At 35.5% G+C, this 23293-nt stretch overlaps 1 protein-coding gene across 1 annotated transcript in view; it reads right to left on the minus strand.

Moving 5' to 3' along the window:
* The window catches only part of RYR3 (ryanodine receptor 3), a 222469-nt gene that overhangs the window by 50894 nt on the left and 148282 nt on the right, over positions 1-23293 (minus strand). The window contains exons 53-66 of the mRNA XM_027674225.1: positions 22789-22938; positions 21120-21182; positions 20584-20659; positions 20287-20410; positions 15841-15956; positions 15482-15549; positions 14754-14875; positions 11856-11905; positions 11540-11600; positions 10306-10544; positions 9302-9383; positions 4823-4953; positions 1920-2240; positions 550-790 (exon numbers count right to left, since the gene is read on the minus strand). Of these exons, the coding sequence (XP_027530026.1) occupies positions 550-790; positions 1920-2240; positions 4823-4953; positions 9302-9383; positions 10306-10544; positions 11540-11600; positions 11856-11905; positions 14754-14875; positions 15482-15549; positions 15841-15956; positions 20287-20410; positions 20584-20659; positions 21120-21182; positions 22789-22938 (1844 nt within the window). The remainder of the gene's footprint in view (positions 1-549; positions 791-1919; positions 2241-4822; positions 4954-9301; positions 9384-10305; positions 10545-11539; positions 11601-11855; positions 11906-14753; positions 14876-15481; positions 15550-15840; positions 15957-20286; positions 20411-20583; positions 20660-21119; positions 21183-22788; positions 22939-23293) is intronic.

Raw genomic sequence — 23293 nt, forward strand, 5'->3', positions numbered from 1 at the left:
GCATCTTGGGGTCATGTTCTGGGACAAAGGAAATGGAAAATGCAGGGGAAGTGCAGAATAATCCTTCAGTAAATGGTTAAAGAAAAAAATTCTGGTACAATGTCGTTCAAATACTTTTTTTTTCATCTTAAAAAGAAATGAAAAAACAAAACAAACAAAAAAAACCCCGCAAAAGAATAACAACTATGTGGTATTATCTACAAAGAGAATCATTCAATGGAGGCAAAATATTTTTTTGTCCCTTAATTAACAGGTAAGGATTTTAGCCATTTTTTTAGTTTTTGAAAAGCAATTAGTAATGTCATAGGACGTATAGGTCTGGTCAGGATATGTGTTCTCAGTAGTATTAGTCTAGTTACAATACAACCAAATAAGCCATGCGCGTGAGCAAAAGGTGTGAATTCAAGGTACAGCGTTGTTTAAGTGAAGAATCTTAAAATACTCAGGATCTGATTCTTAGCATAACATTAAATGATGTTCTGAATGTCTAATCATAGACTCCAGTATATTAACTAATACATCTGAGTTCAATTATTAATTTTTATTTACCTGTTGTTGTCTACATAACGTATCAACATTGGATAGAAAGCATAAAGGTCTCTACAAAGTACAGCAAATTCATCGAGAATGAGTAGCTCAGCTTCTTGGGTGTCAGTTTTACTATCTGCTTTCAGTTGCTCCTCTTCCATCGCTATCTTTATAGCTTTCTTCTTCAATTTATCCAGTGTTGGAATAAAGTGAGATCTGAGCAGATCAGGTCTGGCTTTGCTGATGATGGGTTGAGCATAAACTATATGTGAAAATATGGATAATACTATGATTAATGCACTATTGGTGTTTTTCATCATACTAATATGAACTCTGAAGTTCTAGAAATGATAAATAAAGGGCTTCATATATTTCTGCATCATAAAATTCCTAATAAAACTATGAATGTACCTTTGTAAAAACTATATGTATTGAAAGACTAAAACACTGTGGATTTGGATAAGTATTTCAGTCTTATGTAAATTAAACTATCACGGTCTTTGCAAGTCACATGTCTCTAACTAAGAACCTAAGCAAAGTAGAGGTTGAGACACAAAGTCCTCACAAAATACTTCTTTTTTTTTTGCATTTTTGTGTGCGCGGGTTTTTCGTACCCAATGTCAAAACTGCAACAGATGTTCTCTACAATTAAGCAGCAAACTTCTTACTAAATTTGAATGGAATTCTTATTTTTATTAAGGATCTTCCAGAATTTAAAATAATACCGAAGTCCAGTACCAATGAGTACTGGACATTCAAATTTAGCAGTAAATTATTACCTCTACATAAGTTTTCATGAACCATGTTATTGCATAGTACATTTTTACACTGGTTAATATGAATGATAAAATTTGGATACAGTAAATTTCTTTATCTAGCTAGATACTAAATCCTGTAGGACATTTTGAGAAAACTTTCAGCTCATTTAATAGATCACACATTTATTCAGATAAACCAACTAATTTTGAACTTGGGTTACTCTTGAGATTATTTCACCATTTACAATTTCTTTGCATTTTGTCCTGATATTTCATGAACATAATTCACAGAACTTATACCCTCTACTGTAAAACTCACTTCTTAGGTGTCTCGAAAATCCGTGGAACTGACAACTCCAAAATAAATTCTAAGGCTCTTATACAGTGCATAGAGGAGGTAAGATTTTCAAAATCTGTTATGGTGTATAGAAAGCTCTCTATTTAAAGTGATGCTACACTGCATGTATAAAATGAATAATAAAAAAATAAATTGTTACTTATCTTTCATTTATCTATCTTTCATGATGGTTTTATTACAATTTATTGCTACTATATAACTGGGTAATAAGGTAAAGTATAAAATGAAATTAAATATTATTAGTAAAATTACTCTTCAAAAAATGTTTACAGTACCTGCAATTCTTTTCATCCAAGATGCTTCATCTATTCCCAGATTGTTGTTAATGATTTTTAGAATGTTCCCAAGAACGATGCTCAGATGCTCAGACGTTATCATTGTACAGCAAGGCCCACCACTTTGAGGAACGCTCTCAGACCCTCTTTCCCACCAGTAGGATAAATAGTTGCATAGCATGGGTAAGATAACCTCAATGACATGAGGCATTTCAGTATACCTTGCTCCAGACTCTGCTAAATCATTAATTTCCTTTATAAGTCCATCCAGCTGAGGGATCTCTGGACACATCTCTTCTACTGTATCAGGCATACCTAAAACTGCAAGTAAGGGCAATTATCTGGTGAGCAGTCCAGCTAAAAGTGCAGAACAGAAAGATTATATTAATATTCAATCAATTCTGGCCATTATTTCCATAATCATTCACAACTTTTACATTTATTTGCCAAAGATTAAATCCACCTCAGGGAAAAGGAAACAACCAGCTTAACATTATGGGTGGGGTTAAAATTTAACCGTACCTAGTTTATGAACTCTGCACATCTATCTCCCAACAAAAATGCCAGGAAAGAATTCCAGTTGTCAGATGGTTGTATTAAAAACTGAAGGATGCTTATTCAGCAATTAACAACCCATCATAATCTAATGCCAGTCCCTTAAGCAAAACTCTTCTTCCACCAGTGCTGTTTCTATAAAGCAGAGCTGACAGGGAGGAAGGATTAGCAGAAGCTTTTCCATAACTGCTGTTATCTGGAAAAACTTATGAGGCATATGTAATCGGTCTACCTACCCTTTTGTTTCTTGTTTGTTGGTTTGTTTGGTACAATGATTTGGCAGGTAATGACTCTTATGTGGATCAACCAGGAAAATACTGAAATACTTTAAGATAGGAGTCCATCAAGAGTAAATTGGGAGAGAAGCAAGTGAAGAAAATCAATGTAGAAGGACTCATGCTCCTTTCAACAGAATCACAGAAGGGGTAAGGCTAGAAGGGACCACACTGAGGTTGTGTATAGACTAGGGAATGAGAGGCACTGCTACAGAAAGGGACTTGGGGTCCTGGTCAATGGCAAGTTGAATATGAGTCAGCAGTGCCCTGACAGCCAGGAGGGCCAACTGTGTCCTGGGGGGCATCAGGCAAAGCATCGCCTTTGGGAGGGGATTGTCCCACTCTGCTCTGCACTGGTGCAGCCTCACCTTGAATATTGTGTGCAGTTTTGGGCACCACAGTATAAAAAAGACATTAACCTATTAGAGAGCATCCAAAGGAGGGCCATGAGGATGGTGAAGGGTCTGAAGGGGAAGCCATATGAGTGGTTGAGGTCACTTGGTCTTTTCAGCCTGGAGAAGAGGAGACCGAGGGGAGACCTTATTGCAGTCTACAACTTCCTTGTGAGGGGAAGAGGAGGGACAAGTACTGATCTTTTCACTCTCATGACCAAGAAAATGGCATGGACTCAAGGAAATGGCATGAAGCTGAGTCAGGGGAGGTTTAGATTAGGTATCAGGAAAAGGTTTTTCACCCAGAGAGTGGTTGGGCACTGGAACAGGCTCCCCAGGGTCACAGCACCAGCCCTGCTGTCTGAGTTCAAGAAATGTTTGGACAATCCTCTCAGGCACATGGTGTGACTCTTGGGTTGCCTGGTGCAAGGCTGGAAGTTAGATGCAATGATCTTGATGGGTCACTTTCAGCTCAGCATATTCTATGATTCTATGATTTGGCCCAACCTCCCTGCTCAAGCAGGATCATCCTAGAGCACATTGGACAGGATTGAGCTGAGCTGGTTCTTCAATATCCCCAGTGAGGGAGACTCCACAACCTCTCTGGGTAATCTGTTCCAGTGTGTGGTCACCTGCACAGTAAAGAAGTTCTTCCTCATATTGAGGTGGAACTTCCTGTGCATCATTTTCTGCCCATTGCCTCTTATCCTATTGCTTGACATCTCTGAGAAGAGCCTGGCTCCATCCCCTTGTCACCCTCCTTTAAGAGACTCATATACATTGATGAGGTCCCCTCTCAGTTGTCTCTTCTTGATGCTGAACAGGTCCAGCTCCCTCAGCCTTTCTTCATAAGAGAGGTTCTCCAGTCCCTTAATCATCTTTGTAGCCCTCTGCTGGATCCACTCCAGGAGCTCCATGTCTCTCTTATACTGAGATGCCCAGAAATGGACACAGCACTCCAGGTGAGGCCTCACCAGGGCTGAGTAGAAGGGCAGGATCACCTACCTTGACCTGCTGGCAGTGCCTCTTCCTAATGCACCCCAGGATACCATTGGCCTTCTTGGCCACAAGGACACACTCCTAGCTCCTGGACAGGTTGTTGCCCACCAGGACCCCCAAGCCCTTCTCTGCAAAGCTGCTTTCCAGCAGGTACTGCTGCATGGGGTTATTATTCCCCAGGTGTAGGACCCTGCATTTACTTTTGTTGAACTTCAGACATTTCTTCTCTGCTCATCTCTCCAACCTGTCAAGGTCCCTGTTTGATTAAAGTTTCGTGGAATCAAAGTCTTATTCTGCCAGGAGTTCCCTAGACCAAACTGCTTTAGATTACTAGTAAGACAACAAAAAACATAGAAATTTGCTACATATATGCAATTGTATATTTGCCAAAAAATATTGTAACATATATATGTTCTTTAACTAAACTTCAAATATTACAGTATGCACCTTTGGAAAAGTATTCAAACATCATGTTCAGAAAAATATCTAGAAATATTAGGAGAAAGGGAAAAATATTGACACAGTTTCAACAAAATAGAGAAGGCTAAAATGACAAGTAATGAAACAGCAATAGTAGAAGTTCTCTACTGAGGCATACATTTGGATTATTTTCATTATACAATGTCTGTTACTTAGTTGGAGAGGAGTAAACAGCTTTTTTTTTTTGAGAAACAGTACTTACTTGCTCTTTCTCTTGCACTTTTTGTGTTGAAAACAGACAGTGGGTTGTAATGGTTGAGAGAAGGTTCAAGGAATGCTACTGGAATGGCTGCCGCAAGAGAAGCTAAACACTCACCAAGTGCGGGACGCTGCCTGTATATGAGAGACATTAAAAGTCATCTGAGAGGAAAAGTCTTTCACTAGGCTATCACTGTCTAGCATGCACAATAAAAAAGAAGTATTAATGCTTATTGATGGTTTATTTTGTCTTTTTAATACATTAGGAACTATTTGACAACTTTGAAAAATTGCATTTCTCAAATGAAAAAAAACTACCGGAAATCACAGTGGTATAGGAAACACAATTAAAAAAACACGCCATCTCTACCAGTCCTGGTTCTGGCCAAGATAGGATTAATTTTTGCAGTAGCCAGGAGGGAGCATGGCTAGGACCTGGAGATTATTCTATATCACTTCATGTCATTGCCAGGGGATGGAGGAAGGGTAGTATGTAGTGTGGTTTTGAGCAATTGCAAGTGAATCATTCACCTCTTTCTTGTACACTCTGTCGTTAGTATGATCGCTCTACGGAGCAACAATTTCATTGCCTTACCTCATTGCTGTTTCCAGTAAATTGTTCTTATCTCAACCCATGATCTTTATCTTTTGTGCCTCCAATTCTCCTCTCCAGCCTGCAGCAGGGGAGGGGGAGGGGATGGTAAGAGTGAGCAAGTGGCACATAATTTGGATTGTTTCAGTGGGAACACCAAATGGGGGAATACCATTCCTAAACCACAACACCCCTATTTGGTGCTCAGTGTGAGACAGGAAGGGTTGAGATAACAACAGATCTGACCAGAGCAGGTTGGAAACAAATTTGACCTAAGCATTTGTTGTATTGGGTCCAAGCAGCTAGTCACAATGTTGCTTGGCCTGTTCGCATGGTTGTGGTATCTAACCTTGCATATATTCCTGTATATGCAATATGTGCTCCCTGTGATGATATTTTTCAGGGCAGGGAGAGAGATCAGGATTGCTGTATATGATAACATCAAAGACAATGAGAGTCATTTGGGATGTGCCTTCAGTGCTGCTTTCCTGCCCTCACCTCGAGGCACTACCTCTGGGAGCTCATTAATAATCATACTCAGGCTGTGGGAAGAACAGGATGATTTTCCCCAGCTTTTCACCCCCTTTTCCTTCCTTCGTCAGGGTTCTTAGAACAGCTTTTGAGGATTTTGAATTTCCCTTGGATGTTAAGAAATGCATGTTCTTGTTGCTAGGTCTGCCACATCCCCCACACCATGGTACGGTCCACACCATATTTAGAGTCACAAAAGAGATTTTTAGGAGTGTCTTTCAGACGTCTGCCCTGAGGGTGGATAGTCATAAGTGGCATGGAATGTGGGAGAAAATTAGTCAGGTTTTGAAGGATTATTCTGCTCCAGTAGTTTGGAATTTCACCCCTGAACAACTACAGGACCCTGGTAAAGTGGCAGAATATTTGAGAGAAAAATGCTGTGGCAGTTCCAGAGAGGTGTAAACTTAGGCGACATGCTGGGGCCTGGATAATATTTATTGGACACTGCTTGTTATTTAGAGAGCACCCTCAGGGGACAGAGAAGGAAAGCAGATCAACAGGCACTGTAGCCACTCAAACTGCAGCTGAACCAGAGAAACAACCCGTGCTGGTAGCAGTCACTCCTATAGGGGAGAAGAAATCCAAGACAAAAGCAGTTCACTTAGTGAGGGATGAAGAGGAGGGAGGGCCCTCAGAACAGGACAAAGAGGCACCTGATGCCTATCCCTGGGTGAACTGTGACATCACTGTTAAGATGATCTTTAAGGTCCCTTCCAACTCAAACCATTCTATGATTCTGTGAAAGCCTAAAATTTTGCAGGATGGAAGTTAGAAAACATAAAAAGAATTTCAGAGCAAATTGTCAGCCACTGACACAAAAAGCAAATCATGTAAAGTAAATCATCAAGGAACTGAGTTGTTCGGTAGAATGAATTGAATAAAAAGATAGTTAAAGAAAAGCCAAATTAACCCTTTAGAACATGTTAGGAATCCTTTAGAGTATGTTAGGAACATAACTAATTGGAAATATTCACACCGAAGAATGAGACTGTCAATAGTTTCATGTGCAAGCCTTGGAGGAAGTGAAAAACACTGAAATGTAATCAAATCAATCTAGACTTTGAAAATCAAAACACAACAAAAGACTGAGGCAGTAATGAAGAAGCGTTTTCTATTATACTACTCTTATAACAGGCTTTCTTGCGTATTTGGCAGTCTTAATTTTGAGAAGCCTCAAGTAGGTCAGTTTTAAGTCATATGTATATATGACTGAATACAGCAGTTAATTTTGTAATATTTAACTACATCCATCAAAAGTTGCTATAAATTCTTAACTCATGCAGAAGTTTATATTTCTGATTATTGTTACAGATACTAAAAATAACTTGGAAATGTGTTTCTCTAAACTGATCGATAAAAGACCAAGACACCATAAAGGGACATACAATTTTTAGATACTGGGCATGAAAACAGAGTTTTCAACCCCAAATTTAGGACCTAAATTTCTAATGCAGGAAATAAAAAGAAATGAGTACCAAAATACCTATAGCAATAATACTATACTTGTCAGTAGAGCATTAGGGCTCAAAGCAATAAAGAGTTACTGCATTTTGCATCCAGCTCAACATTTATGAGACATTTAGAGAAGAAATGTCCACAGAGAAATCAGAAAAATGTCAAACATCCTAAAGAAGATAAACAGTCTTTGTACAAAGGATAAAACACTTGACAATGGAAGTGTGTCTCAACAGGGCAGCAGTAGCAATCCAACTAAGTGTTAGTTCTGAGCCCCAGCAGTCAAGAGTCTTGTAGAATCAGCTGAATTATTTCAGTCATGAAAACTGATATTTATCTATGAAAAGTGAACTGACTCATTCTACAATGAAAGGTAAAACTTCTTAATGTCCCTTCTAAAATTCACTAGGAGAAAAACCTGCTCTTTGATCCTAAATCTGAGCATTGCTTAACTTGAATAACTGTTCAAGTCAGCTCAATCACTTCTAAGTTTTGCTGAAACATTGAACAGTATGTTTGAAATCCTACCTCCCACCTAGACACTGATTTCTGTCTACAACTGTAATTTAAGAGCTTGAGACTTGTTAAAATCAAATTAAATGAAATCCACAGTTGAAAACCTCTCACACAGACTTAAGAGACTAATTCAATTCTTTGAATATATCTAATCTGATCGCTCTTCCAGTCTAAGAAGACAACTGCAGTAGGCAAAAGTGATGCTGCTAGAATCAATGTAGAAGGTCTAATGTTTATAGCTTTTACTAATAAAGTGGAGGTCTGTGCTGTGAGCACTTTTTATTGAAAGGCAGCTCAAACACAGTCATGTTTCATTTCCTGTGAGAAGACCCTGACTGCTGGTTAGATAAGGGGTAAGGCACTTCCCATTTTTCTTATCAGATCTGTGTAAAGGAGTATTTAAGATTTTCAGGACCAAAAAGAGATGAAAGAGAGTATAGCTTTCTGATTCAGTGATGGATGCATAAATGCCTGAATAAGGAAGTACAAAAGAATGAGCTTGTGCACACATGTGCATGCATGCAGAGTGGGAGGAAAGACGTATCTACCAGACTGCTCTTGCATTTTGCATGAAAGAATTTTAAATAAACTTTGGAAGGAAAGAATTGGAGACCAGCATTCGTCATTCTAGGCAAAGCCTCTCCTAACCAGACTACTTGCATTTCCTCCAGTTTAGTCTGTCTCTCTCTCTGTGGATCCTAAACTTTTCATCATAAGAAAGGTCATGAAAATTGCCTAACCTACAACTTTCACAAGCATAAGGATAGGTTATCCTTGTCTTAGTTCCCGTCTTACGATAGGGTTCTCTTTTCTGAACTAACAGGTATGGACTTGGTCCCTTTTTAATGGAAGAGAATCTAAAATCTAGGGCTTAGAAGATAGCACAGCAACTAGATACTTAAAGGAATTGCAGACCCTAGTCTTTTTTAAATGCTACTAACTAATGGTTTCATTCATAGAGTTAAATGTTGTCAGAATAATCTACATATGCTCAGGATTTTATGCTCAGGACAACATTTGAGTATATACTTAGGTGTGAAACACATGCAGTCTACTTACTACTCAGCCTACATTCCACAGCAACATGCAGTAGACAAACTTTGGGAACCTTAATTGCCACCCATGGAAAAATTTAGCTTTTCCCGCGGGAAAAATAAACTCTCTGCAGATACACTGACATATACAGGATGAGTTATTTGCTTTTATTTAGTTCTGATTTTTTTTTGGTGGAATTGAACGCTAAAATATAGGCAACTACTTTCAAGATAAAGTGTATTTTAAATATCTCTCACTGTTTCAAATTCACCTTTCATCCAAACTGCTTTACTACCTAAGTAACGCACTCCTAAAGAAGCGAAAATTTTACATGCTGAGTGTTACATGTAATACCTTTCAACATAGATGTTCTTTCCAGTCCCAAGAGAATAGAGGCTACAAAGAATTCTGTAACATGAAACTTGTACATCACCCACTAGAGGAAAATAAGAAGTATATTATCAGTATTTATTCAGCTAAGGATTACTTTTCAAATATCAAACAACTATTTTATGCGCTCTGTTTAAAAGCATCTAAACTTTAAACATATGTATCACTGAACTTTCTGGTTATAGATGCTCTACATGGTATTATTTATCTTTAATTTCTCTAATACCTGGTTTGTCATCTACATTTACTTCACAACCTAACAGATTATCAGGCATTCCAAGAGGACAACAGATACTTGCTAATAAGATAATTGCAGGTTATCACACTCACAGAGTACAATTTTAAGCTAAACCACATCACTCTGTGTGTCTAACCTTTAGGTACGTGATCTAAAGTTTCACCATACTTTTAAAGAAAGTATTTTCATGGTTATCCATCTTTTAATTATGACCCAAATATATATAAAATTTTGGAAGATAATTAGAGACATTAGAGCATAATAAGACCATTCAGCATATTACAGAATCTCAAGGAGTCATTTCAGTATTTTTAAACTAAATGATGCTAAAAACAAAGAAAACTTATATTCAAAGACCTACAGTGGTTTTCAAATGTAAGGAGAAAACCCACAGGGAATTAATAGTGAGTTGTCTCCTTTAATGAAATAAGAATTTTCTATAGAAAACTCATTTCATCTACACAGTTGGTAAGACAGCACTTAAGAGGATATTTTAATTTCTCTCTCAATGTTTGAAGAAATATTGTACATAATTAACTTGAAACTTATTGAATATGATTTTTACACATGCACTAGAAATAAGATAGTATGCAGGTGATTTCAGATTTAATACTGGAAATGTGCATGCTACTGAAAACAGAATTTCATCCTTTGAATCCATGCAGCATTACTAAAAAGGGTTTGTACCATTATAACACAATAAACTTTTTTAAAAAAATAAAATACTTACAAAGTAAATCGATTCCAAACTGATATTGTGAAATATGTTCAAAAAATGATGTCAAGATTGGTAACAATGCTACTGTAGTATAATTGATATTTTGTGAAACACCCTTGATTTGTGTTCGTGAATGAGTAAATTTTCCAAGTTTAAGATTTTCTGAAGTTTTTTCCAAGTCTTCAGCAGCATTTTCAAAAAAGGCACGCAATCCTGCTTTAACAAGTTCAGATCCTGATTTCATAACAGTTCTGAAAAATAATAAGGGAAAAAATATTGCAGTTGTAAAGAGCTGTATGTATGTTAGTTGCATTCTATTAGTCTTTGAAGATACCCACACGGTACCAATGACATTTACATTATGAACAGAGAAGGGCACTTACATTTGCATAGTGGTATAAGCAACAGTTAGCTTTGGCTACTTAATATGAAATAATAACAACAAAGACCTTGATTCCATAGTCTTGCCTTTCTAGTTTTTGTGATCTGCTTTCAAACAAGATAATGCCTTCTCAGTAAATATCGTAAGTGGTGAGAAAGCTCTTCTATAAAATGTTCTCAAAATCCCCCAACTCTTAATCCCTACATTTTTATGGGAGTCCCAGCAACTAGATATGTAAGTCAAGATACTTAAAAACACCTTAAATCTAGAAAATGCAACACTGTCCCATTCCTTAATTTTTTTGCACTCTTCTCCAACTCCTTAATGAAGATTCTAGTGTTGTTATTCACAATAAGTTCATTGTCAGGCTGCTATGTAACATAACCAGGCCAGAAATTAACTCAAATTAGAAAACTATTCTGGCCTCTGTTTTAATCTTCATAATCATTTCAATGATAAACAGAAAAGTTAGCAAATGTAACTATGCTCATATATCAATACACTCTGCATGCTTCTAATGACAAATTTTCCACTATGCACTAAACTCTTTCAATATCTGTGGGTATCAATACTTGCAGTTCCAAAGTTTGTGTAATTTATATCTCCCAAAAAAGTCTTCAAATGTCCTTGGAAACAGTGAGAAGAGTTTTCAATGTTTTAATGACAGGCATTGAACAGAAAAATATAGTTGAAACACTGCAGACAAAATCTGCTAATATGATGGACAATATCTGAATTACTGATGCTGCTAATATAATTTATTACAAATAAAGAATAAAAAAAATACAGAAACAACCCAACTGCTTCTGAAAAGCTCTACAATGCCTTTGCAGTTTGTAGTTGGTAGAAATGTTGCAAACTTACCGTGTGTCAAGAGATTGAGCTAAGATGTGCAGGCAGTTCACCATTGTAGCAGAATCACTACCTGGTTAGAAAGAGATACTATGAGAACACAATACTAGAACCTGCCACTTCTTGCTGCTTCAACAGTTTACATATTCTATTAAGTGTTAGCTTAATAGAAGAGCCATATTCAATGCAGTCGCTAATTACACTAGAAGTTTATGCACCATGTTATAGAATTTTGCCTATATTTGTGAAAAGTTTCAGTTATGTTAGAAGCAACGGTTATACATTCTTTATATTTTGAACTTTATCAAGATCTTTCTTAACAACTTACCAAAAAGTGAGATCCTATGTCTAACAAGAGCAGCTAGCTTGCAGAACAGGCTAAAGAATTAAAAAACCAGAGAGAACGAGAGAAGACAAGACAAAGGTTAAAGATTTATTTAGAATATGAGGTAAAGAGTATTAGGAATATGAAAAAGAAATCACAACATAGGAAAATCCTGGAAAGTGTATTTTGAGTTATACATGATGATAACAATCAACTGCATTAAGAAGAATAACATTTTTAATCTTCTGAAGTCTCTCATTTTCTAAGCTTCACTACTTCAGAGATGACTTGAAACATGAAACTTTCTTTTGATTACGGTGGTTTCCAATGATTGCATACTATATGGCTGAGTCATTCTTTATGGCTAATATTTCTGAATAAGAAATTTTTTTTTGTAAGAACAAGAAAAATGAAAAATATTTTAGTGTTTCACTTGGCATTCTGCAGGAAATGAATGTTAAAAATCTTCATACTATTTAAAATAATTTGCGAATATATTCTTTGTAAATAAAGAAATTAATCTGTATTGATGCCTTAAGCTCATAATGATTTTTTTATTTTTCTACCTTATAAATTTTATAGGTAATAGAAGTAGATTTTAGAAACAAACCCCTTTCTCCCTCCTCCCTGTAGCACCCCTTAGTTTATACATTCCTTAATCCTCTCACCCCATTCCATACTCCCCATATCAACCGTACCCCGTATCCAGTAGAAGATGTTTAGTCTCTTAGTCAAGGCAAGCCTGTCTTGTTTGGAGAACGCTTGTATCTTGGCCTAAACCGCAGGACAGAGTCAAAGAACTGGGTGACTCTGCTCTCTGTACCCCGAAGATGAGGAAGAATGATGAAGAGGGGGTCCCAAAAAGCCCCCCGACCCAATTCCAGGAGGCAGGCCAGGGGGTGGACCAGGCCAAAAGTTATAGGGTGGACACACTTCGGATTGGCCAGATATTGTTATAAATGTAACATCCCGGGCACAGCCCAGGGCGCGCGCATCGTGTAACATCTTTGCCTTGGCATAATTAAACCCTTTCTTATCTCACCCCAGCTTACGGCTCCTAGATTTTTTTCGTAGCACCAGCTGAGCAGGCATCAGTATTTACCCTCTGATGATGATAAGATGAATCCGGAAATATATACAGACTAGAAGAGTTTCTGGCAAGTATATGAGAAACTTGCATATCTAACCTATCTGTCAGAATAGTAGGATAATTAGGAGAATAAATCAGCAGCTCTCTAAAGGGGTTACTTTAACAAAGATAGCTAGGCAGACTTGTATATCATTTGTGCTATATTGTACGAATGGAATTAGGACATAACAAAATGAAGCGTATACCTCAGGAATTGGTATGGTCTCTTACTAACCACAGATTGTTACTCTTTTCTTCTCAATAGTAAGGAAATACTATACTTCCTATAAGATGAAAATAGCAGATAGTCACTTTTCTCAATGAAGAATGCACAAAGAATTACAAGATATTTCTGAAATTATATTAGCGGATATGTATGCCAGACATCTAACTTCTTCATGTGCCTCGGTAAAGTCACTTTGTATAGCCCTAGTACACATCCTTCTAGATTCGTTATGCTGACCTGACTGACTTTAAGGAAGTAACAGGAACATTCAGAGAGGAGGGATGAACATTAAACGACATTAAATGCCAGTTCCATCCTCCTGAACCTGAGCTGACTTTCTCTGCTACTGGAGGACTATTTTGCACATTTGTATGTAATATACCTGAGAGCTCAGTAAAACATAATCTTAGGGACTTAACACTCATTCTTACAGGCAACTGCTATATAAGGACTACCACCCACATAGAAGGTGGAAACAAAAGAGTAATAATAATTTGGAGAAATGCAAAAATATGTTGAAAGATAAACTGAAGACTGGAATCTAGGAAGTTGGGTGCTAGGCCTGATCTTACATAACAACATGCAAGTAACCTTTAGTTTCAAATTTGATATCTACTTTCCATTGGAAATGATAGTTAACTCTGGTCAATGTACTGAAGGAAAGTAAAAAAAAAAATCAGAGAACCTACAGGTAAAGTAAGAAGTGTGAGAGTAAAGCAGTTTTAAATATTACGTTTCAAAATTTCACAAAGAAAATAACTGGCAGCACACCTATAGTGGAAGAAAAAACCTGGCAAAAAAAATATTAAGTTACAGTTATAGTTAAAGCCCAATTAAATATTAATATTAAATCTTAGTTGAGGAAAAATTAAATTCATATTTTTGCATAGGCAACACATTATAAATTAAAATGCAAATATCTCTTTTTAATTGAGTTCTCTAAAATAACTTTGCATCAAATGGCTGACTCGAACCAAATTGGAAACAGTAGAGATATCTAAAAATTATTAAATTCCAGCAATATTTATGCAGGGGTAGAAGTAATTTTTATCAATTCTTGAATCTGTAATTTCCTCTAGAGAGCTGCATTATGGTATTTTAAACATTTTTTTAATATATATAAAAATTTAAATAAATGTAACACCATTTAAATGACCCATCAACCAGAAACTGCCACCAACGATGTAACACAAACTCACAAGAAACTAAGTAGTTCCATTGCTCACAGAATAACTTATTAATATTTTATGTTATCATTCACAATTACATATTCTACAACTACATATTTAGTAGTTATATATAGTTAATTATTTAATTATATATACATACATACATTTTATATATATATATATATACATATATATATATGTATGTAAAAGAATACTAAAATGAGGACTTTTATTTAGTCACTGCTATTTTGATAGAGAATAAAATATTTACTTTCCAGCTGAGGAAACTGAGCTTTTGAACTATCTTTCTCTTTAATCTAAGAGAAGTCCTTTATCTATATAAAACCCTCCTGTATATTTCTTAATTTTCTTCTTACCTTGCTACCATTTCCTTCTCCTTATTTGATGCATATCCACTGCTGCTGAGGGTTTTTGATGGAGAAGACAGGAAGTAGAGGCAGTGATTTGTAAAGTACTGATCAACTAATGGTAAAAGAACCTAAGAAATACAGATACAAAATGTATTTTTTACAGAGCTCAATGGTGAATACAGAAGCAATAGTCTGGTTGGCCAAAGTTTATTTAAAGAATTTTAGTTCCGTAACAGTTGTATTTTCCCATTTCAGAGACAAAATCATCTAAATTAAAACCTCAAGTCTTACAATTTTATTAAAAGTTACATAAATAATAAACAGTTACACAAAGATATCTGTTTTGGATCTAATATTGCATAGGAATATATTGCCTGATAATTAGATGATGTTATGCACTTCAGTGATCCCTTGTGGTAAAAAAATTCAGAAATAATTTATATACTCAGTGAGAGTATTTAATTTCATGTAAAAAATAAACTGCCTTTTAATTTCTATGTTCCTTCTCATACGCAAGCAGATATATTAAAGTGTTTTTAAATATTTGAATCCATCAAATATACTGAAATATTTTTGAAGATATTTCAAAATGTTTGATAACTATTTGATTACTTACCACAAAAAAATGGACAATATATATTACTATTATATGAAAAGCAGTCTAACATTACAAAGTTCCATATTCTGTATAATGGAATATATATGAACACTACTTGAAATACTAAGTCACTCACTTTAGCAAAGAATTTTATTTCTTGGTCATGTGGAGATTTTTCAGTTTTTCCACTGGTTACAATGGCTTCTGCAACGATACAATCAAGGCAGACACATAAATAAGAATCTGTCTAATAATGAATAACAAAATAGCCTTTCAAATAGCCTTGCAAACTTAGTTTTACTGAAATAAAAATAAAACAACAGAAACTCTTTGGCTAGTTACAAATGTGCAAGAATTTAATCTGCAAGTTAAAAGACAGGATTTAAGTTTCTTAAATGCAATAAAAATAGTGTTCACTACAAATGTAAACATATCAATCCAAATATTTAAATATCAACAATTCCAACTATTTTCAGAATAAAATATGCAACTTACCCAAATGTGCAATAAACTCTTGAGCAGAATCAACATATTTTAAAATTTTCTTCAGAAACTTAAAGGCAAACCTCTTTTCCATGGATGAAGCATCCAACTCCATGTCATTCAGGCCCCTGTTTCAGAAAGGATCAAGAGAAATAGCATTCATGATGACAGTAGTACAAATGAAAACAGTACTATGAAGCATTCTATGACTTATTATCTTTTTATTATCGTAAATTTTTATAAGAAGGAGAAATTGACTTTCCATAGGAACTCTTAGTCATCACCTACCTGGCAAGAAATAGAAACATGAGCTGATTGTAATAAGAGGTATAATAGCTTGTGATTAAAGTATCCATAATATATATATTTTAGGATAATAACTTCAGAGTGCTATCTTATTGCACAAACAAAGCCATGGTACATCTGAATCTAACAAAGTAATACGTTGGTCACTCAATTTCTACTGTTGGCACAATAAAGTGCCAAATGTTTAGGAAGTCAACAGTTGCATCTTTATAAAATAAGTTTAAGTACTACTCTTTTTTTGACTATTCACTGTTAAACTTCATTTTTTCCTTGAATTTTATCAAAGACTGAAGTCAAAATTACTTCAGCTACTAAGCGAAAACTTCAATGTAAGTAACAAACTACTATACTACTAAAATATTTGAAAAATTTCAACAGTATACAGTAATTTCTAAAGAGGCATGTATTATTTATTCTTTAAGATAAATTAATGACATAAATCCTGACTGGTACATGCAAGATATTAAAGAGGAATAGAAACGTGTGGTTGTCAGTGCCTAGATTTAAAATACTAGATTTTGTTTTAACTACAAATGAAACCTAAGTGACTGAAATTCTAAAATTCTTTAGGATGAGAGAAAAATTTAGGTTGGAAGGAACCTCTGATCCAAGTTCCATCTCAAAGCAAAGCCAAAAGATCAGGTTGCTCAGAACCTTGTCCAGTAATGTACTGAGTGTCTTCAAGGATCGAAATCTCATGATGACTCTGAAGAGCCTACAGTAATTTTTGACCACCCGTTCTGGGAACAAATAATGGTGAAATATTTTCATACATAAAACTGGAATTTTCCTTGTAAGAACTTGTTACTTTGGAGAAGACAGTGTTTTACCTCATCGTCTCTATAACCTTGCATTAAGTAGTTGAAGACAGCAGTAAATCCCATTGCATCCCATTCCTATTTTAAAACTGAAAAAAATCCCTCAGAGATTCTCCTGGCATGATATGCATGCCAATCCCCAAAGCATCTCAGTGGCTTCCCACTTGAGCAACTCTTTTCTCAATCGTTTCCCTAGCACTCGTGAACCAAAAACTGGACAATGTACTCCTGATACAATCTCATGATCACAAAATGGAAGGGGAAAAAATCACCTCCATCAACCTGCAGACCACACTTACTAATAAAGCCAGTACACAGTCAGCCTTTGTCATCACAAGGACACATTCCTGATTTAAGTTCAACTTGCACAATTCAATGTGCTCTTCTGCATAGATGCTCTCAGGCTCAATTCCCCTATTCCTGGAGTTATTCCATCCTGGGTATAGGACTTTGCATTTACCTTTGCTCACCCTCACAAGAGTTCTGTCAGCCTATTTCTCCATCCCATCAAAGTTCCTCTGACGGGTAGCCAAACTCTCCAATTCATTGCTAAGGGTTCATTCCACAAAACTGCTATGATGCATTCTGTCTTGGCATCCAGGACAGGGATTTTTTTTCTTTTTTCTTTTGCAGTCACATAACCCTATAGGGCTTTTAATTTATTCTGTTTTCAAACATGTTTGCTTTTGCAAGTTGTTATTTCCTTCCACTTTGTTTCCCTGAGGTTTTCATGTACTTTTGTTTAGTCTGCAACTTCTTATTCCAACATTAAAAGGACTATAATTTATACTTCAGATTTTCTATTGATAGATGGTGTTTAACACCTGGGACATCTAACTGGCTTGGCAAGCGAGGAAGCAACTGAGTAACATTAAGGGAAACCTCTGGTTACCCATAATGGCAACGTCATTTGCTTCTGTACAGACTCTTCAAATAGTAGCTGATAGGAAGAGTTGGCCTTTATCAATTAGAGAAAATGACCGGGCTAATGGAAATGCAGAGACTACAGAGGGATAGTGTACTGAACAGTGTGTCTCAAGTAGGGAAGAAGGGAGGAACTGGTAGTTTAGGATACTGAGGCAAAAGAAAGAAAGGAATAAGAAAGCAGGGAAGATGCTGGGCTCCTTGTAGTATGGAAAAAATGATCATTTGTACTAAGATTTCTTAGCACTGTGTGGGACTAATTAGGGAGAATAAATGAAGATTAGACTAACAGTTGTAAAACAGGTATGAGATTAATCCAAGGAAAAAAAGTAATTCTGTGGGAGAAGGTTGATGCAGCAGAGATTTTAACAACAAAAGTATCTCATAATAAAATGGATGTTCTTGACCATGTCAGAACACAGTTAAGAGGAAAGGAACAGTTATAGTCTGAAGATACAGAATCAGAGAACTAAGGAACCCCTTCCAAAATCGTTTTAAACATAAATTTAGGAGGACTCTAATCTCCCATCTTACAGTTACATTTGAAAAAAAAAATTCTATTTGAAGAGTTCTAGTTTAAATACTTTTATGAACTCCTGTTAATTTATATATCACCTGTGTAATCAAATTATTTGGTATGTATTAACAGCTATGTATGGTTGAGAGGCATCTCCCGCTGCCTCACTCTCACAAAGGAGACTATTTATCTGTATTTTCAGTGAGATCACTGTACATATTCTCCTTTTGAGTTTATAAGAAGTCACAGCTCCTAAGAGATTACATGTACTTTCCTAAATATTGAAATACATTGGTGGGTTTGTGAAATAACAAAAGCAGCAGCAAAGGAACTTACAGAGATTTAAAGATGCTTAACAAAATATCATGTTGTTTCTAACGTATACTTGAGTAAGGCCTGAGAGATTTATCTCTACATCATAAACACACAAAGTGCTTCAAAAGTGTTCTCAACAAAGAAAGAAGAGAAAAAAAACCAAAACACCAGAGGCAGATGGTATATGTAAGGTACACATGCTGTTCCACCTATACATTTCCAATTATAAACAATTTCTATGTTTTAATGCTTAGTCTAATGTTTCTAAGAATGACATTCTGGAAATGTGATAACTGCAATGAGTACTTCAAAATATATATATATATATATGCACATATTCATCTGAAGAAAACACTGACAAGAGAATAATTTTGATTCATCCTTACACAGACAATTGCTGCAAACTCCTCGCCCACACCAATAGAGAGTTTGAACGTGCTTTCTCAAGTTGACTTGTCCCATGAGTTAACACTGAAAACATTGCCCTCCTGATATAAACAGACATAGCTGCAAAATTTTAACAATTCCATTGGTGTTTCAAAAGATCATTCATTTTCAGGAACTAATCTTATTCAATGGCTCTAAAGCAATTATGGAGGATATAAAAGTATTTGGTGACATACCTACTTTTTGGATTCAGGCTGGAAGCCTATATATGTGGCAGGAGGGAATTTTTCTCTGTACTAATGCAGAAGTGTATATTTAGAACTGTTTTCTCCTATATTAAGAAAAGTAATTAATTGTCGAAGCCGACAAAGTTACCTTTCGCAGGTCCTAATAATTGATTTGTATAAATTTCTGAGTATACTTTCAGAAGGGATGCAGACTTGAAAAGTAGAAATAAATGAAAATATGAAATAAAGGACATGTACAGAAAAATTTGTTCATGAATACAGTTTAGTTTACAAAAATATTTAATGCCAGCAAAATTGTGGTTTCCTATGTGCTTAGGTGTTCCACATACAATAAAAGATAATAGTTATAGTATAATAATTCACAATTCCACCATATACAGCCAAAAAATACAGTTTAAGAAGTCATTTTAATTTCACTGACAGTATAATGCCCCACAGGCCAGCTTACTTTGAGACACAGCAATTTAAGTTAGAGTACAAGTAATGAAGTCTATGCTTTTGCTTGAGCAGAAGTTGAAGATGAAATGCCCACAAAATAGCCACTTTGTCTTATGAAAGCACAGAACTCAAACCAGTATTTTTTCAAAAACTGGATTAAAACCCAGTTTTACATAGATGTGTTTCAGTATCAGACTTCATATTTATTTTCCTGTGATCGTCACTGACACTGCTAGCTGCTAATTTAGATGCTTAAATTCTCTGCTTTTTTAATTACATTACTGTTGCATTTTGTGTTTACTATGATCACATACTTATTAAAAGCGATACCTGTCTATACTATTTCAGAAGGGTCTTTCTGAACTTAAAAATAACAAATACTATGATTTAAACACGATATGCCAAATGGTAATTATGTTAATAACTACCATACTGCAGTGAGATAAAATCATGCTGTTTTGTGCACTGAATGTAAACAAGCATATAAAAAAAATGTGCAACTTACCGAGATATGATTATACCATTGACTTGAAGGAATTTAAACAGCTCTTGTGCCTTTTCACGGTCTCGTGATTTCTCCTTGGCTGTCAGTGTATCATAAGGTACCAATAAAGGATGACTACCTCCACCTTTAGTAAGTTGAAAAGCTGTTAGTTTTTCTATTCTAAGATTTATTTTAATTATTCATGTATGAAAGGAACTATTCAATTTTGATTGTCTTACACTGCCTTCTTTCAGATTATTTCTTCTGCCTCATTTTCCTTTTTTTTTTTTTTTTGTAGATCACAAGATTCTGGCTTACCTTTGCTTTCCAACTCCATTTTCTTCTTTTTGGCCCATATATTATGGTAGTTTTCTGCCATTACCTCAACCATTCCCTATGTTACCACCAGAAAAAAATAAGATGCAAAATTAGACGATGACAATTAAAAATTCTGTAATTCTACATAATTTTACTATCTTGGTTAAAGTCTACACTCTTGTGTAGACACAAAAGAAACATCACAGTTAAGTGTCAGGTCTATGTTCAGGTGTTTTTTGAAGTCAGCACAAGCACAGGATACATATATATCACATACTATTATCAGCTCCTTCCCTAGCTTCATGATAACTTTTTCTGGGAACTCAGAAAGCACCAATGGCATGAACAGCAGAATTTTTGTATGTTTCATTTTTCCAGTATGTAAATAGTTTGGCATGTACCTTTTTACAACAGCATATCACAACCACAGTCACAGATACAGTCGTAAAGCCTAACAAAATTCAGCTCATTAATAATAATAAAACCAAATCTATTAATTCTTTTCAGCACAATATATGCAAAACACAAAGACAAACCTGAAGCTCCCTAGAAAGTGCCACATTAGAGAGATCAAGTGGTGCCGGGATATACCCATTTCCCTGCAGGGAAATAAAAAGATAATTGTTTTCAGATAAAAGTATTCAACTACAACATCTCTTTTGTTGTCCTGATTGGAGTAACATCATTCACAATTTTGAACTTTCTTGTAGAAACTGTGTGCAGCTATTGTTTTGCAATGTACTGAAGATACACAGAATGATTAAGATAATACATTTGCTGATGTGGAAGTAGGAAAGTTGTGCAGATACTTAGATCTCTCTATTTGTGAGAGATGGCAAGTTGCTAAGAACTATGCTTTTAGCCTAAGAGAAGAGACCAATCACGAGACATACAAGATGTGCCTTCAAAACATGACAGAAGAGTATGGGAACAGTCTGGATGAACCCTATACTAAAGACAGGACAACATAACAAAAAGATAAAATAGGTTATTGTCTTGAGGAATTTACAGACTAAGAAAAAGGAGGAGCATGATATATTTACAGTCTTCAACTGTTTAAAGTGGTAAAGTTCCGTGCAACAAACCTATTAGGTGCATGTTAAATGTGAATGGTTACATATAAATCAGTGATTTCAAATGTGTACTGAAACTAAACATGTGCTGAAGTCCTCTACTCGGTCATGTCTTCATCATGCATCTTGGGCAACAAGGCCCAACTACAAAACAAGTTCAAATGGCTAGAAGCAGAGATGCCAGAGACAGCAGGATTCCCTGTAAGGCAGTGAAGTTTGCTGAAGAGGTAAGAAATGCTGAAGTATTGTCTTGTAACAGAGTGCTCAGGGGTCACTTTCGGTAAGCAAAAACCGGCCCTGGGGAATGAACCCAATGCAGGCCTAAGGTGCCAGATACTGATACAGTATCAGTGCTGGTGCAAGTGTGCATGAGGAGTTACCTTGTGACACATCTTTGCACACTCCTCGCAGGACTGCTTATGGCAGCAGGACTGTGCCCAATGCATTGCTTATTAACTCTCACTATATTAAAGTACAAATGTGTGTTTAATTCAACTCAACGGGTACAATAACAATTCCCAAACACTTGTCATAGTTTTAAACAGCTTTCCCCATCCAAGACACAGACATATTGACCAACAGTCTTAACGTGATTACAAAAAGCTACAAATGAAAAAAAAATCTATTCTCACATCAAAATACTAGGTAATATATATAATAACCTAAAAATTTTACCTGTATATTAAAAAAAAAGGCATCAAATATGAAATCTCATATGTCAGTCATAATTAGAATCTTGAAAAAAGCCTGTTTTAGGCTCTCCTGTTTGACCAAAAAAGAAAATTGCTAGATTTGTTTATTAAAAAATAAAAGACTTCAAATACTCTGCCATGTATTCTTTGAATGACTTTATTAAAACTCTCTTTAGTTCTTCTGAGAAAATGAAAAGCAATAGCTCTCTGATATGGTCTCTGATTGCCTTACTATCTTAAAAGCTGCTGCATTTTTGGAATCCACTCTTCAGTGTTATTTCACAGTGTTTATTATAGTGACATGACTTTCAGTCTCAGAACTCTAACATTAAAAGCTTCTTTTAATTAAAAGTATATAAAACTGACATAATTGTGTAAAATTTTACAGTAAATTAGTGAACAGGCCTTTTGCTTTCTAAATTTAAGCAATTCTACATTACCTGACTAGACTGAGATATGCTGCGAAGCTTTTCATTTTCACGCTGATGTATTACTGTTTCTCCTCCTTCCTTGGTCCTTTCTAGGCTCCATCCCAAGGCCAACATGGTTTTCAATGATTCTCTGGCAGGCCAACGATAAATTTCCTTTTCCTTTGATGAAAAAATGCAAAATCTCTCTGTATTTAGTAAGTAGTGAGAACTCAATAAAAATATTCTGTCCTTCTATATAAATTGTCACATACCACAAAAGTATGTAAAATTTGTGTATTATATGAGAACATACAATATCGTTCTTTTTTCATGAGATGGAAGCTTTGAAATATCATTTTTTTTATTCAGTTCTTAGTGTCACTTATTGCTGGGATATGTGTTAGAAACTAACAGCACTGCAAGGAGCTCTGGAGCAATAATGTTGATTAGATCTGGAAACTTACTCATTGATTCCTCCAGCACAAAATAATAAAAAATTGGTGGTACTATGAGTGCTATGAAATTATTTAAGCAA

Source organism: Neopelma chrysocephalum, unplaced genomic scaffold (assembly GCF_003984885.1).
Source record: "Neopelma chrysocephalum unplaced genomic scaffold, ASM398488v2 Primary Assembly neopelma1_24, whole genome shotgun sequence".
In the NCBI taxonomy this organism is placed as follows: Eukaryota; Metazoa; Chordata; class Aves; order Passeriformes; family Pipridae; genus Neopelma; species Neopelma chrysocephalum.